Source organism: Suricata suricatta, chromosome 16 (assembly GCF_006229205.1).
Source record: "Suricata suricatta isolate VVHF042 chromosome 16, meerkat_22Aug2017_6uvM2_HiC, whole genome shotgun sequence".
Lineage (NCBI taxonomy): Eukaryota > Metazoa > Chordata > Mammalia > Carnivora > Herpestidae > Suricata > Suricata suricatta.
Genome location: NC_043715.1, coordinates 29,148,935 through 29,166,558, shown reverse-complemented (window position 1 = coordinate 29,166,558; position 17,624 = coordinate 29,148,935). Strand labels below are relative to the sequence as shown.

General features: G+C 38.1%; 1 protein-coding gene across 1 annotated transcript in view; it reads right to left on the bottom strand.

Moving 5' to 3' along the window:
• RPGRIP1L (RPGRIP1 like) overlaps positions 1-17,624 on the bottom strand; it is a 94,731-nt gene that overhangs the window by 33,886 nt on the left and 43,221 nt on the right. The window contains exons 15-21 of the mRNA XM_029926591.1: positions 15,768-16,220; positions 11,895-12,046; positions 7,979-8,354; positions 4,750-4,934; positions 4,545-4,628; positions 1,403-1,504; positions 810-969 (exon numbers count right to left, since the gene is read on the bottom strand). Coding sequence (XP_029782451.1) covers positions 810-969; positions 1,403-1,504; positions 4,545-4,628; positions 4,750-4,934; positions 7,979-8,354; positions 11,895-12,046; positions 15,768-16,220 — 1,512 coding nt within the window. The remainder of the gene's footprint in view (positions 1-809; positions 970-1,402; positions 1,505-4,544; positions 4,629-4,749; positions 4,935-7,978; positions 8,355-11,894; positions 12,047-15,767; positions 16,221-17,624) is intronic.

Here is a 17,624-nt window from a genome sequence, read left to right as displayed (position 1 = left end):
ACCCAAGGGATACAGGAGTGCTGATGCATAGGAGCACACCTACCCCCAAAGTTCATAGCAGCACTGTTAACAGTAGCCAAATCATGAAAAGGGCCTAAATGTCCATCACCTGATGAGTGGATCAAGAAGATGTGGTATATCTATACAATGGAGTACTACATGGCCATGAGAAAGAATGAAATCTGGCCATTTGTAGGAACGTGGATGGACCTCGATGGTGTCACACTAAGTGAAATAAGTCAGGCGGAGAAGGACAGATACCATATGTTGTCACTCATAAGTTTAACAGGAGAAACTTATCAGAGGACCATGGGGAGGGGAAGGGGGTTAAAAGAGTTAGGGAGAAGGAGGGAGGAAAATCATGAGAGACTCTTGAATACTGAAAGCACACTGAAGGCTGAAGGGGGAGGGGGAGAGGGGAAGTGGGGTGATGGAGGGGGGCACTTGTGGGGAAGAGTACTGGGTGTTGTATGGAAACCAACTTGATAATAAACTATAAAAAAAAAGGGAGAGAGAGAAAAAGAAAAATAAATTGTGATTTCTGCCCCCCCCAAAAATACCCACGGACACGCCAGCAGGTGTACTTGGATGCGCTGGGGCACCCCAAGCTGAGAGACAAGGAGGTACACGGCTGTTCCAGCCGACCTTAGCAGATGAGACTGAACTACGTCTCATCATTTCCATGGAGAAACAGGTATCGTGAGGTAGATCCACTATTCAATGAAGATGCCCTTGGAGGCATACTCTGACAGATTAAATAAAGCAGAGAAGGAAAATAATACTAATTTTAAAAAAGGAAAAAAAATCACCTTCTGGTTCTAGTTCCTCAGTTATTTCTGTTTCATCTTCTGAAGACAAACTTCGATCTGCCAGCTGACCCTCAGATAGGAAAGACACATCCTCCTCTCTTCCTTGTCCTATTTTCTCAGTAGTCCCGTTTACCTCAGTTACCCTGGTGCCTGGAGAAACCTGAAGCAATGAAAGCACACTGATACACTGTTGCTTAGTTCACATGCATACATACTTGTTGAAGCACTGGATTAATAAAGCTTGCAAGCTTGAGACCTAAATATATAGACACTCATTACATATAAGTGATTCATTAGAAAACAATCACTAAAATTGACAGATAAATGATAATATCCAGATATATGAAAACATTATTATACACCAAGAATAAAAAATGCATTAACACCAAAATGACTTTTACGTATTACACTAATTCATATGTCTATTTACTACCTGCTAACATCAGCATATGCTTGTCATATTTGTGATCCTTCTGTTCCCAGGATGTTGAACACAAAAATAGGATAATGCTATGATTTCTTGATCCATGTTAATCCAAAGTCTTTTAAGAACCAAATAAACCTTTTGAAATAATTTTAATTCAAACACATACCTGAGGAATATGTGAAAGAGTTGGAATATTAGTTTCTATTTCTGGTGTGTGCTCCACTTCGGATGAAATTTCCTTCACATCTTCAGCGGAAGTAGCTATCTCCTTTTATTGATGTAAAAACACATATGTATGTTATTTTGTATTTATTACTAAATCCCAAGTCATCCTAAGACAGACAGACAAACAGACACACACACGTATATACAAGTAAATACAGTAGTTACCCATATGTCCCTAAATTTAGTTAGTATATTTCAGTAAAATGGTTGATACTCATCATGATATATATATGAACAATTTAAGAATGACAAGTGTCGTTCATTGAAGCACTGTTTATAACTGCAAGTGTAATGCAAATGTCCAACAGTAGAGGATTAGGTAAATAAAATATGGCACTCCAAATACCTGAGTTCTTTGTAACCATGTAAAAAATGATAATTTAGACTTGTACATACTGAGACTGAAGAGAGTACACAATTCAGTGCTGAGTAAAAAAGCTAGTTACAGAACAATACATCCAGGTGTATACTGTTTTGTTAACAAACAATGTGTATGTTGCAAACAATGTGTATGTTCCCATGGGAATAAGTGAGGAAGGAAATTCACCAAAATTCTATCTCTGATATAGAAATTTGGGGAAATTCAATTTTATTTTCAATGTTTAAAAATTTTTCCTTCTTTGTATTTTTTAATATTTCTATGATAATTATACATTACTTATGTAATTAAAAAACTTGCATGTACTAGGATAGATATATACTTCCTATGATCAACATCCTTTTTTAACAGTACCAAAAATCAATTTATAAACAAGCATTTCCCAGGATTTATAAACTGATGTTTACTTTTAAAATATAGCTTATCAGTTTTGCTATTTTAAAAGTAAACACGTCCAATTAGAAAATATAAAAGATAGGGGTGCCTGGGTGGCTCAGTCAGTTAAATGTCTCTCCAGCTGAGGTCATGATCTCATGGTTCATGGGTTTGAGCCTCGCATCGGGCTCTATGATGACAGCTCAGAGCCTGACGACCGCTTACGATTCTGTGTCTTCCTCTCTCTCTGCCCCTCCCCTGCTCAGACGCTGTCTCTCTGTCTCTCACAAATGAATAAACATTAAAAAAATATTAAAAAAAGAAAATATGAAAGATGAACAAGAAAACAAAAGAAACTAATACAAATCCAAATTTTCATTACCCAATGAAAAACAAATATGTGTTAATAACAGATTGCTTTTTAATTTTTTATCTTTTTATGATTGATTTTTAATGCAAATAAAGAAATTTCTTGGTTACCAAGTAGTAATTATATTATAAATATATCCTAATCCATTTAAAAAACCCTAAATACTACAACATAAAATTTTCTCCTGGTATGAAACTTTGGGTGAAGATCATTTTTAATACGACACAATATTAAAATAAATGAATGTATCATAATTTAACGAACCATTTAACTAGTGCTGGACATTGAACTAGTTCACCATTTTTAGCTGTTGTGACCTACACTGCAGCAAACATCTCTATGCACATCTTTTTTATATTTATGACCATTTACGCAGGAATCCCAAATCTAATACTTTGACCTTGAGCAAATTACTTAAGCTCTGTAAACATTATTTTCTGGATCTTTAAATGTGAATAATTCTAGTATGATCCTAAGGTTGCTGTGAGAATTAAATGAGTTCAGTGGACATAAAGCACTCAGTGTCTGACACATAAAAACACTCAGTAAGGATTAGCTGTTAAATGCTGTCTGAGTAGTCACTGTTGAATTAACCTATTTAGCACAGATATATGAAATGCGCTATATATGCCAGGTATCTTTTTGAGCTCTGGGTGCTGAGTGTGTAGCTATTCATTGAGCTGTGTGCTTAAGTTTCATGTCCTTTAGCTACTTAAGAGATATGTCAATTACAAATAAGTTACTATTTTTTTAAAGTCCAGAAGAGATGGTACCTTGAGTGGTGACAGTGGAGATGACGTGACTACAGGATATGTTTTGGAGGTACAGCTGCCAGGTGTGGGGGATGAACTGGATGTGGGATGTGAAAGAGGAAATGCCAAAGGGATGACTTTGAAATTTCATGACTGTGCAACTGGTTGAATGGTCAGTCATTTACTGAGAATGGGAAACAATTAAAAAAAATATTTTGGAAGAGGGTTGGTGAGATGACTTTTGGGTTTTGACATGTGAAGTTTAGATTCCTACTAGACATTCAGTGCACATGAAATAAACAGGAAGAAAATAAATCTTGAATTGGGCAGCAAGATCAAGACTAAAAATACAAATATGGGAGTGTCAGCATCTGGATATTGTTTAAAACTGTGAGACTGTGGTGACGGGTGGCTCAGTCAGTTAAGCATCTGACTCGGTTTCGGCTCAGGTCATGACCTCATGGTTCCTGGGACAGCATGGAGCCTGCTTGAGATTCTCTCTCTCCCTTTCCCTGCCCCTCCCTATGCTTTCTCTCTCAAAATAAAGAAACAAGCATTAAAAAAAAAACAACCTGTGAGATTGGATAATACCTCTGAATGCAGATATAGACTGAGCAAAGGTCTAGGTCTGCAGTTTAAATGCCGAGGCACGTCAACCTTGAGAGATTTATTCCAGGAGAGTGAGAAAAATAAGTGGTAAAGCTGGAGGGCAAGAAAGGCATGGTGTTCCAGAGGCCAAGTGAAGAGGAAACGAGCATTCTACTCTGTCAGGTGTTCTTTGGAGATAAAGATGGGACTCCGAGTGGACTGCTGGCTATGGTGAAGTCAGTCGTCATGACCTTAGCACGGGTGGTTTAAATGAGGATGAATTTGACTGGAGTGAGTTCACGAAACAGTGTGAAGAAAGGATGACAGAATTAAGACAACTTTTTGAAGAGATTTTCTTTTCCCCACAAATGAGGCCAGAGGATTACAGGGCAGTAGCTAGAGACACAGATGGAGCCGAAGAAGGGTTTAGATCAAAGAGTAAGAAGAATTAACATTTACAAACAGTGCCAAATTACAAAGCTAACATTTAAAGGAAAAAGAAGTAGTTTATTTACTGGTTTCCTTTGAAATCAGGTAGAGTTTACTAAAACTTTATCATTTATTTCAAATATTTGCTATGGGAGAAAAAAAATCAATATTTTCAGTGTTTATTACTTACAGAACTCTGATGGGGTGTGATATCCACAAAAGATACTTTCTTATCTACAGGTGTGAAACGCTTTCTTGGTTTAGGTGTTGGTGCCTAAGATAAATCAATACATTAAAGTGAGTATAATAAACATGCACTCAGCTAAGACTTCAGCTATTTTTTTCTTTCTTTCTTTCTAAGTGATTTCTTTAGTTCTAAAGTTACAGTTACTCACAATGATTGTGTGAACAGAGGGTGCTGGAGGTAGTCTTTGAACAACTTCTGACTCTTGTTTGTGCATAAAATTTCCCAAGTCTTCAGTTATAGATCCACTTGGGGGAAGGTAAGTAAACTTCCATTTCAATATGACATGGATGGTGCCTGCAGGATGCTTTTTATGATCTGTCAACTCAAATATTCCTGTCAGGTCATGAAAATAATTTTTTAAATTAATGCTAGAGTGGAATTTTATTACCATAAGAATTAAGGAAGAACAAAGAGAACTACCCACAACTTGAAAAGTAATTTTGGTTTTTACTCACACCTCAAGTGGCTTAGAGAATAAAGACAAAATAATCTATTATAGGTTCATGTCTCAAGCAGACTGCTTTCAGAAGTTAAGGTCTCAGTGATAATACTGACTCCTCGATGAGAAAATTAACTTATAAATATTTTAATTCAATGAAATTAAATTCAGAGATTATTTGGAATTCTTAGCCTTCTGCTAAGATATTATCTAGGTTATAGTTCAAATATCATCTTTCATCTTGACTTGAATATTCTTGCAAAAGACTTGTCTCTATAGAAAAATATATTAGAACTTCACAAATTCATGTAATTTATATATCTAAGGAAGACTTCATATTACCATATAATTTTATCATAATTTAAAATATATTTTACTGGGATTTGTTAAATTATTCCAAATAGCAGCAAAGCAAACAAGTGTCCATAAGATAAACAAACCATCTGAAACAGTAATAAAAAGTATCACCTAGCTGTAACTGTAATATGGAGTCACAAATTTTAGTCATGCTGAAAAATCTCGGACTTGAAAAAACAAAACTATATTTCAAGTCTAACTTTTTAAAGGGGTATCCTTCCTTTACTTCGTCCTTAAGTGTTTGGCACATCTTTTAATGTCTGGTTGGGAAAAAGAAAACAAAACAACTCTAGACTTTAGAACCAAAGAATAAAAATGACAGATGGAATACAAGGGGATAAACTTCTATTATAGGCACAGGTGGGGCTTCTAAAATGGCTGAATGATGAGCTCAGTAAATCCTTTTCACAAAAAGAAAGAAATAATAAAACTGAACAAAATGATCAAAAATAACCATTTAAGGGCTCTGGAAATTAAACAAAGGTGTATGACAAATTGAGAAGCATTTATTTGACAGAATCTATAGAAACTCAGTAAAAACAGTGTGTCAGAACAGACTCTAGAAAGCTACTTCCCTGGTTGAACATGAGACTTGTAGACAGCCTGAACTTTGAAAACCCCTTACCCAACCCACAGACAAAAGGTGGAAGCCAACCAGCTCAAGGTGTTTAAGTGCAACCTATGACCAATCAGTGACTGGCCACTAAACTATGCTGACTCAAACTTAAAGTTAAACAGACAAATAAAAACTTAGCAGAGACATCAGTGGGTACAGTGAGAGAAAGATACAGATTTAGTTCAGGCGAGCCACTAACCAAAAACAGCAAGAGAACCACTCTGTGCAGTAGGGGACGGTTGAAATCTAGAGTTGCTATACTATAGTATCCTAAATGTCCAATTCTAAGAAACAACAAAAAATCATGGCACATGTGGAGAAGCAGAAGTATATGCTGCATACATAGGAAAAAAGCCATCAATAGACATGTAATGAGAGTGTCTAAATGTAAACCTAGCAGACAAAACTTCAGAACAGCTATCATAAATATGTTCAAAGAACTTAAAAAATGATATTTAAAGAATTAAAAGAAAATTTGACAATGACTTATACAACAGAAAATATAATAAGTAGATATTTTATTAAAAAGAGAGGACTTAATAGAAATTCTGGAGTTGAAAGTATAATCACTAAAATGAAAAAAACTCAATAGAGGGGCTCAGCAGGAGATTTGAGCTGGCAGAGGAAAGACTCAGTGAACTTGAAGACTGACCAATAGAGATTATCCAATATGCAGAGAAAAAAATGAAGAAAAATGAATAAAGCTTCAGAGAACTGTGGGACACCATTAAACCACATATGTATGTGTACCAGGAGCCCAAGAGGGAAGAAAAGACAGAAAAAAAGTGGAAGAAGAAACAGCAGAAAACTTCCCAAATTTGGTACATAAGGTTACCCTACATATAAAGAAGCTCAACAAATTCCAAATAGGACAAGCACAGTGGGATCCACACCTATATACATCAGAGTCTGTTAAAAGCCACACACACACACACACACACACACACACACACACACACACAAAATCTTATGAAGAAGTGCAAGGAAACCATAATCTTAACAGCTGATTTATCATTAGAAACAATGCATTCCAGAAATTACTATTGCTATTCCCAAAGTACAAAAGAAGAAAATAACTGATGACTAAGAATATTATACCCAGCAAGACTATTCTTCCAGAAATAAAAGCAAAATAAAGACATTCCTAGATAACAAATGAGAGAATCATTACCAGCAGACCTGAATTACAATTCATAGTAAAGGAAGTTCTTTAGGCTGAAAGGAAATGATACAGATGATAACTCAAATCAACACAAAGGAATAGAGACCAATAAAGGTAATTACATATGTAACTATGAAAGACAGTATAAATATGTTTTTTGACATTTCTCTCTTAAATGTCTCATTTAAAAGACAATTGTATAAAAATACAATAGTAAAATTATATTGTTGAACTTATAAAAAACTAAAAAGTATATGATAATAACAGCACAAAGAAGAGGGAGGCAGTGGAGCTACACTGGAGTAAGGAAACAACACCAGATAGTAACTTAAATCTATAGGAAGGAAAAGAATACCAGAAGTGATGAACACACAAGTCAATATGAAAGTCTCCTATAGTTATATACATTCTCCCTTCTCTTGATTTCTTTAAAAGACAAAAAGTTATATAAAGCAATAATTATAACATTGGATTGTTGGGTTTCTAACATGTATAGGCATTCTATGTACAAATATATGACAATTATAACACAAAGAACAGGGGAGGAAATGGAATTATACTGGGGGAAACTTTCTATACTTTGATGAGAGTTGTCAGTATTAATTTTAGGCTGCAATAAGTTAAGATACATATTGTAATCTATAGAATAATTACTAAAAAAACAACTAGAAATAAAACTATAGGACCAAAGTTGAGGATTATCTGAGAACATTAAGAAGATTAGTTGTAGACAGATCATATACATAACAAAGTATAATTTAGGTTTGTTTTTACAATTTCATACATTCAAGAAATCCACTTACCTGAGATACACCTGTCATGTGCCAGTGAAATCAGAGGCACACTGGCTTTTCCTATGTAAATATTTTCTTGAGTGTCACTATCATCAAACACATAAAAACTCAGAGACTCTGACTTAAGGTATCGGTCCAAATCCATATTCATTGGTACTGGGAAACACATATGATCATCAAACTGTGGGTCATTGCTACTGGGAATGATGGCTGTATCGTGGTCTGCAAAATCAAAAAACTTGTACACAACATATGGGTGTGGCTGGAGGTTTGCTCGGGACTGCAGACGGTTGCAACATCTTATTGTAATATGAAGTTCATTTACGTTGCCATCCGTGGAATCACCAGAACTAAGCTGAGCAGTTTTGGGTGCCTGCTGACTTGACTGGAAAAAAATACATATTTATATTATAGTAATAATACAATGACAAGATCAATAGCAGCTGCCAAACCCCAAACAAAATAATTTTGTAAACGGAAAAAGAGCTGCATATTTACAACTTCATAGTGAATTTCCCAAAACTAATATTCTCTAGAACATGTGTGAACAGGTGATCTTAAGTTATTAGCAATACACATAGAAGACTGGGCATACATGGAGAGACTGCTGTTAAAACAAAAAAAATTAATTTGCTATTCTTTAATTCTATTTAATGACTAATGAGTAAAGTGAACAAATGGTTCAAAGACAAATGTCTTCTAGTTCACAATTTTATTTAGAGCTAACTCTTCAAGCACTCCAGCTCTTCTGATCATATCCCACGACAGCATTTCCCAAAGTATGTTCTAAAGAATACTAGTCCTGAGAGATGATCTCTGGAAACAGGTGCCATTTTTCCTTATGTTCAGGAATCTGTCATATTGGTCATAGTTCTTCAATTGAAAATTACAGAAACTAGGGGCGCCTGGGTGGCTCAGTCGGTTAAGCGTCTGGCTTCGGCTCAGGTCAGATCTCACATTTCGTGGGTTTGAGCTCCGTGTCGGGCTCTGTGCTGACAGCTAGCTCAGAGCCTGGAGCCTGTTTCAGATTCTGTATCTCCCTCTCTCTCTGACCCTCCCCTGCTCCAGCTGTCTCTCTCTGTCTCTTAAAAATAAATAAAAAGCATAAAAAAAATTAGAAAATTACAGAAACTAATTCCGTCTAGCAAATACAACAAAAGAGACGTTAGTGTAAGTCCGTATGGAACTGTAGGGCAGAGATGTGGGTGGGCTTTAGGAAGGTAATAAGCCTGGAAAACCGCCAGAACTTCCTCTTGTTCTAGGCTCCATTTTTCTCTGTGTTCTTGCTTAGTATTCTCTTTCTCCAGTCCCATTTTCTTTCCTTTGCTCGCTAACAGCAAGAAGACGGCTGCCCCACAGCTCCCAAGCATCTTCCACGCAGGGAGAGTCTTGCTTTCTCTCGAAAGCAGAATCTGATAAAATACCTAGGAATAAACCTAACCACAGAGGTGACAAATGTATACACTGAAAACTACAGAAAGCTTATGAAAAAATTGAAGAAGATGCAAAGAAATGGAAAAACATTCCATGCTCATGGATTGGAAGAACAAATTTTGTTAAAATATTGATACTACCCAAAGCAATCTACATATTTAATGCAATCCCTATCAAAATAACACCAACATTCTTCACAGAGCTAGACCAAATAATTCTAAAATTTTTATGGAATCAGAAAAGACCCTGAAGAGCCAAAGCAATCCTGAAAAGGAGAACCAAAGCTGGAGGCATCACAATTCTGAACTTCATGCTGTATTACAAAGCTGTCATCATCAAGACAGTATAGTACCGACACAAACAAAGACACATAGATCAGTGGGAATGGACCCACAAATGTATGGCCAACTAATCTTTCACAAAGCAGGAAAGAATATCCAATGGAAAAAAAAAGATAGTCTCCTTAGCAAATGGTGTTGGGAAAACTGGAGAGTGACACACAGAAGAATGAAACCAGACTGCTTTCTTACACCACACACAAAAATAAACTCAAAATGGATGAAAGACCTAAATCTAAGTCAGGAAGCCATCAAAATCCTAGAAAAGAAAACAGACAACAACCTCTTTGACCTACGCTGCAACAACTTCTTACTTGACACATTCCCAGAGGCAAGGGGAACAAAAGCAAAAATGAACTACTGGGACCACGTCAAGATAAAAAGCTTCTGGACAGCAAAGGAAACAATCAGCAAAACTAAAAGGCAACTGATGGAATAGGACAAGATATATGCAAATGACAGATCAGATCAAGTGTTAGAATCCAAAATCTATAAAGAACTTCTCAAACTCAACACCCAAAAAACACATAATCCAGTGAAGAAATGGGCAAAAGACATGAATGGACACTTTTCCAAAGAAGACATCCAGATGGCTGACATGAAAAAATGCTCAACATCACACATAATCAGTGAGAAACAAATGAAAACCACAATGAGATACCACCTCACACCTGTGAGAATGGCTAAAATTAATAACTCAGGCAACAAATGTTGGTGAGGATGCGGCGAATACAGGAGTGCTGATTCGGGAGCACATGCACCCCAATGTTTATAGTAGCACTATTGACAATAGCCAAAGTATGGAAAGAGCCCAAATATCTATCAACAGATGAATGGATAAAGATGTGGCGCGCGCGCACACACACACACACACACACACACACACACACACACACACAGGAATATTACTTGGCGATCAAAAAGAATGACATCTTGCCATTTGCAACAACATGGATGGATATAGAGTGTATGATGCTAAGTGAAAAAAATCAGAGAAAGACATGATTTCAGTCATATGTAGAATTTAAGATTCAAAACAGATGAATGTATGGGAAAGGAGGCAAAAAGAATATAAAAACAGGGAGACAAACCATAAGAAATTCCTGAATACAGAAACTGAGGGTTGCTGGCAGGGTGTTGCTTGGGGGTAAGGGCTAAAAGGGTGAGGGGCATTAAGGAGGACACTTGTTGCGATGAGCACCGGCTGTTGTAAGTGATGAATTACTAAAGTCTATTCCTGGAAAAAAAAAAAAAAGGCAGAATCTGATTGGTTCAACTGGGGTCAGGTGGATATCCCTGACTCATTAGTCATAATTGGGTGGAGAGTGGGAGAGAACAGAACAGGATCACTGAACATAAATATGGCCCCTGGGGGCCAAACCCCACGGATTGGGAGGGATGGCAGTCCCAATGGAAAAAGATAATTATGACTTGAGCAGGCATTCCAAAATGTTTCAACTATATTTCATTCCTTTGTTACTCAAGTGCATACTTTATGCTTTCCTCTTGGGATTCTTATTATACATGAGAAGTCAAGGACCCTATTTAACTTTGCCTACTTTAGTGTTTTCTGCATTCATGGAATTCTTTTGGAAGTATGGTCGGTGAGGCTCCATGAAACATACATAGTTTGGGAAATGTTGCTCTGAGGAGCTGCATTTAAACTCCCAATTCACAGTACTGCAATTCTATCTTTCAAAGGTGCCCTGAGTAGCACAAGGGAGTTCCTCTGTGATAATGGAAAATTCCGTACCTTGGTTGTGGTGGCACTTACATGGATATATACATATGATAAACCTGTACAGAACTACTAATGCTACACACACACACAAGTGCACATAAAAACTGATAAAATCTGAATAAGGTCTGTAGCCTAGTTAATGGTAATGTACCAATGTCAATTTCCTGGTTTTGACAGTGTCCTGTAGTTATGGAAGACGTTACAATTGGGAGAAGCTGGGTGAAGGGTATATAGAACTTCTCTGACCTGTTTTTGCTACTTCCTGTAAGTCTATAATGATTTCAAAATAAAAAGTTAGAAAGAGTCACTTGATGGCTATGAAAGAAAATGACTTTGGTTTAAAGCATGACATATAAAGACATATTATAAAATTTCTGTGTCATAAAAATGTCTTAAAGTCCAACCAGCTTACCCATTGCATTTGCTCTGGCCCCTTATAATTTGATGTTATATATCCCAAAGCCTTTGCTCGTTCTCGATAAAGTCGAATTGCTTGATCCATGGGAATTCGTAATCTGAACCAGTATTCCACTGTGCCAAAATTTGGGATGTCTCCTTTAGTTCCTACAAACCAAAGCATAACTCACTGTTAAAATTTCATACTGAGTAAATAATATATGACTTGCACAAATGATGTGTGGTTGGCAAAGAACAGAGCTGAAAATAAAGTTACTTCTGCAAGCATGAGTTCCATCGTTATGTTAAGTATTATTAAAGAACTATGTCAAATTATGCTTGAGATATTCCAATTTATGCTGTTTGAATCCTTCTAAAATATAAAGAAAAAACTAAACACTCTATCAAATACTCCACAGATTCTTTCTGATGCTACAGAAGCTTGTTTTTAAGAAATTGCACTCAATGTAGACTGACAGATATAATATGAAATCCCCAAATTATAAATATGATACTCCACATCATAATTCAACTTTCAAGAAATCTTTGGCACCTCTCTACTTCTCTACTGGGCCACCAGTACAGGGATCAATGCCATAGCTATGCCAAATACACGCCGGATGTAAGCCATGCTTGCATGTTTGCCCCTACACCCTCAGAGAAAGCAGAGAAAGTGGCCAAGGACTGAGCCTTTGGGAAAGGCTTTCGACTCAGGCAGCTTTCCATCGCTCTGCCTCTGTGAAGATTTCCTCTACAGCTCCTGGGGGACTTAAGAGCCTCCTTCCCAGGGAAGAAGGATAGATCCTCTCATTAGAACATGGACTCTTTTAATATAACTGTCCATTCACCAGCCTATTTCTCTACCTGCACTGTAAGTTTCTTGTGGGCGAGGACTGTGGTTTCCATGGATACATTCCTACAAGAAGGATTAGTACGTAACAGGTACTCAATATTTGGTGAACAGGGGATATTCCTGTTCTCTCCCGCTAATGGAGCATTCTCATCAACATATATTATTCAAATCTGCTATCATAAAAAAAATCCTAAAACAAGAATATTTAGGGATACACATATTTGCCTGTATCTGCTTAAAATTTCTTTGGAAGAATTTGTAGCCTTTGGTGAAGGGCCTAGGGTAGCTGAGGGCCAGGAGTGAGAGAGAGATTTTATGGTATAAATTTTTACTTTTTTATTTTTTGACTTGGATTTTTGAATTATATAAATATATGTTACCCCTGTGATCAATCAATAAAATAAAATCCTTCCCAGGAAGCTAAGTCACCCTCTTTTCTTTTTGAAACAGTTTCTTTACTTGGCCTCTAGGATACTGTATATTCTTAGTTGCCTCCTAAGTGACTGGCCACTCTTTACTTTCCTCTGTTGTTTCTTCCTCCTGAACTCTAAATTCTGCAGTTTCCCAAAGGCTCAGTCCTTGGCCACTTTCTCTGCTTTCTGTATATTCGTTCTCTATGTGATATACCTACACCAAAGGCTTAAAATACATTCAGTATGGTAATGCCTCCCCCTTTCATATCTTTGTCCCTGATCTTTGGGCCGGTTAGTGCAGCCAGTGACCCACATGCCATTTCCACTCGGCGGTCTAATAGGCAAGTCAGTCTTGTTCAAACAGAATTCTGGATTTTCTGCCTCAGGCCTTCCTTTCTCAGGCCTATCTCAATAAATGGCCTCACAATTCTCCTTGGTGTTCATGCCAGAAATTCTTGCCCCCTCGACTTCCCTCATTACCTTACATACAATTGATAAGTGAGTCTTAAAGGAACAGTTAACTAAATATACATAGAAAATAATCGCTTATCAATATTCTCATTACCATCTTTTTTTTTTAATTTTAGAGAGAGAGAGAGAATGAGAGAGAGAGAGAATGAGAGAGTGCGAGTGTGAGCAGGGGAGAGGTGCAGAGGGAATCTCAGGCAGGGTCCATGCCCAGCGCAGAGCTCAGTCCCACGACCCTGGAATCATGACCTGAGCTGAAATCAAGAGCAGTAAGCTCAACCAATGGAGCCGCCCAGGCGCCTCGCTCATTACCATCTGATTCCAAGCCACCATCATCTTTCCACAGATTAATGCAATAGCCTGATAATGGTCCAGACTCTTCTTCCCATGGGACCAAAGGCAGGTTTTCTAAAACCTATGTGTGGGAGCACCTGGGTAGCTCAGTTAAGCATCTGACTCTCGATTTCGGCTCAGGTCATGATCTCATGGTTCATGGGTTTGAGCCCTGCATGGGGCTCTGCACTGACAGCATGAAGCCTGCTTGAGATTCTCTCTCCCTCTCCTTCTGCCCCTCCCCTGCTCGCTCACTCTCCCATCCAAGTACTAACCAGGCCCGACCCTGCTTAGCTTCCGAGATCAGACGAGATCGGGCGCGTTCAGGGTGGTATGGCCGTAGACCCGCTCCCTCTCGAAAATAAATTAATAAACATTAGAAAAAGAAAATCTATATGTGATCATGTCACTTCCCTCCTCAGAACTCTCCAATGACTTTCATCATGGAGAGATACAGACTCCATGCTCCTCACCCTGACCTACAAGGCCTACAAGTTTTTACAGCATGACCTAGTCCGTGCATGGTTTTTGTTTTTTATTTAAGCTTATTTGGGGGGAGGGGAGAGAGAGCGAGAGTGAGCAAGGGAGGGGCAAAGAGAGAAGGAGAGAGAATCCCAAGCAAGCTCCACACTGTCACAGGGCTTGAACCCTGAGATTGTGACCCGCACTCAAATCAAGAGTCAGATGCTTGACTGAGCAACACAGGTGCCCCTTGTTTTTCTGTTTTTCTTACAGTGTACCTTCAAAAACGTTTTTATTTACATCCCAGATAGTTAACATATAGTGTAATATTAGTTTCAGGTGTCGAATTTAGTGATTCAGCAATACCATACGTCACTTGGTCCTCATCACAAGTGCGCTCCTGAACACCCATCACCTACTTAACTCACGCTCCCACCAACCTCCCTGCTGGTAAACATCAGTTTGTTCTCTACAGATAAGAGTGTTTCTTGGTTCGCCCTTCCTCTTTTTCCCTTTGCTCATTTTTTTTAATTCTTTTTTTTTTTCAATAATATTTTATTGTCAAATTGTTTTCCATACAACACCCAATGCTCTTCCCCTTAAGTGCCCTCCACCATCACTGTTTTGTTTCTTAAATTCCACAGAGGAGTGAAATCACAAGCTATTTCCCTTCCTCTGACTGAGGATGCACAGTCATCCTCCTACTGTTCTAATCGCTTCTCTGTTGTAGCCCCTGGCCTCCAACACTGTGCCTCCAATAGATCACATTTGTCCCTCCCCCTTGGTACTTGGTGTTTCTGTGAATGAAACATTCTTCCCCTGGATCCGGTCATGCGTCTTCACTCAGGTCATTACCAATGTCACCCATCAGGGAAGCCTTTATCTGAATTAGCGACCTTCTACCTCTCTCTTTAGCCTGTTCATTCTTCTCTATCTGATGAGATATGTATTTGTTTTATGGCTTGTCTTCCCCTCTAGAAGGTAGGCTACATGTGGGCGGAGGCTCTGTCTGTCTTTAGCCTTGACCTCTGTTTTTCCAATGCCTGCTAACAGTGATAACAAATGCTCTTACATTTGAATATTTGATGAATGTACTACAATTAATGTTTAATCAAAGGATATCAATGTGGTAAACAAATATATGTACTCAGAAGCTTTGAAAAAAGTAACAGTCATGGTGCTGATATCCTCAGTGACATTTAGGACAGTCCAGTCCACTCTGGGCAGCTCAGTTAGAGAACACTGTCCTACCCTCAAGGCATTGTGAATCCGTATGAGAAGATACTAATGTAGAGCATCACATTAACCTCTAAGCCAAATTAGTGATTCACACGTCCAAAGCTTATGAGGTTGTACTTACCAACCAAACCTGCTGTGCAAAATATTCGACCACTCTTTTCTAGGATTTCATGGAATCGCAGTTGACAGGCTGCAATTGTTTCGTAATCAGTGCTGTAAGCCTGGTGGACCTCGAGAGTGACCGCATTCTTCTGAACATATTGTAAGAATAAGTCATCGACATGAACAAGATACTGAGTGGTGAAGTTATATTCTGGGTGGAGGCCTTGCACCAGGGGAGAGGTCTGTAGCTCAAAATCATAAAAAGCATAGGTACAGAAAGTAACAGGCTCTTTATCTCCAGATGCCTGTAAAACTTCAGAAGAAAAGGTTACTTTGTTGATATGGATTTCAAATAGGTTTTCGCCTCGTTCTAAGTGAATGGTTTCATCAAATTCATCAACAGAGTCATCCGGCATGATTTCTGGTTTAAATTTATACTGCTTGGTGCCATAGGCAATATCCTTTAATTGGGCTGCAAGAAAAGACACGCAGTTTAGATATTTTTAAATATTGACATATGAAGATACAAACTGGCTTTTGAAGTGGTAGGAAGCCTGCGTGCTTTTGGTGGAGAGTCTCAATCTGAAATTCTGTGCCTGCACTGTTTTTCTGTGAGTAATACTGTGTTAGACAAAAATTCGGCCTTTGTTTTGACATCACTTATTACCAACAAAATTACAGCCCAAGTCAGAATACAGCCTGGACCAGGGGAGAGGACAAAGAAAAAAAGAAGCAAAGGCTTTTGAAAGTACAGTTGAGGTAAATATTTGGATTCCTCCCGCTCCTCTGCTTCTGGTTTATTACCTTCTCTTCTTTAAAGTTAATTTCTCTTTCTACTGGCTCCTTCCCTTCAGCTTATTAAAATACATACTTTTCCACTTTTCGGGGTGATGGATAATGTTTATTGTCTTGATTATGGTGATGGTTCCACAGTGGATCCATGGGCCAAAAACACACCAAACCGTATGCTTTAAATATGTGCAGTTTAAAATATGTTAATTACACGTCTACAAAGCTGCTTTTTAAACACATTTATCTATTTTTTCAAAGTTTATTTTGAGAGAGAGAGAGTGAGTGAGCATGCACATATGCAAGCACATGAGCTGTGGAGGCAGAAGGAGAGAATCTCAAGCAGGCCCCCTCACTGTCAGCGTGGGGCCCACAGCGGGGCTCAAAGTCAGAAACTGTGACATCATAACCTGAGCTGAAATCAAAAGTCAGATGCTCAACCACCTAAGGCACCCAGATATACCTCTTTCTAGATACACATTTATCACCATGTTATATCCACATTTCTGTAAAGAATAATGTATACTTGAGTCTACAATTCCTCATCTAACAGACACTCTTCAACTTCTTGCAAATAGTATCTGTCTTACTTTCCTTAGGGAACTGCTCCAGAATAGGTGACCAGTAACAAATTAATTGCTAGATTGAACGAACTTCGGTCCTTGTATTAGGTGGGTTCTTTGCTTCCTTAACACTGATGATCCTCTTCTCTTTTCTGAACCTCTGTCCCACCATGTCATCCTCAACCTGGCTTCGCCTTTTACCTCTGTGTCATTCTTTAAGGGTTTCTTTTTTTTTCTCATGGTTTTCTGGGGTCCTATTTTTATCCTCAGTTGATATACTCTCATGGGTAATCTCCCCCTTGTATAACTTCTGCTACTATTAATATGCTAAAGATTCTCCTCTTTCTATTAAAGATTTTTTTTAATGTTTATCTTTGAGAGACGGAGAGAGAGAGAGCAGGAGTCGAAGAAGGGTAGAGAGAGAGGGAGACACAGAATTGAAATCAGGCTCCAGGCTCTGAGCTGTCAGCGCTGAGCCAGACAGCGGGGCCGAACCTATGAGCCCCGAGAGCATGACCTGAGCC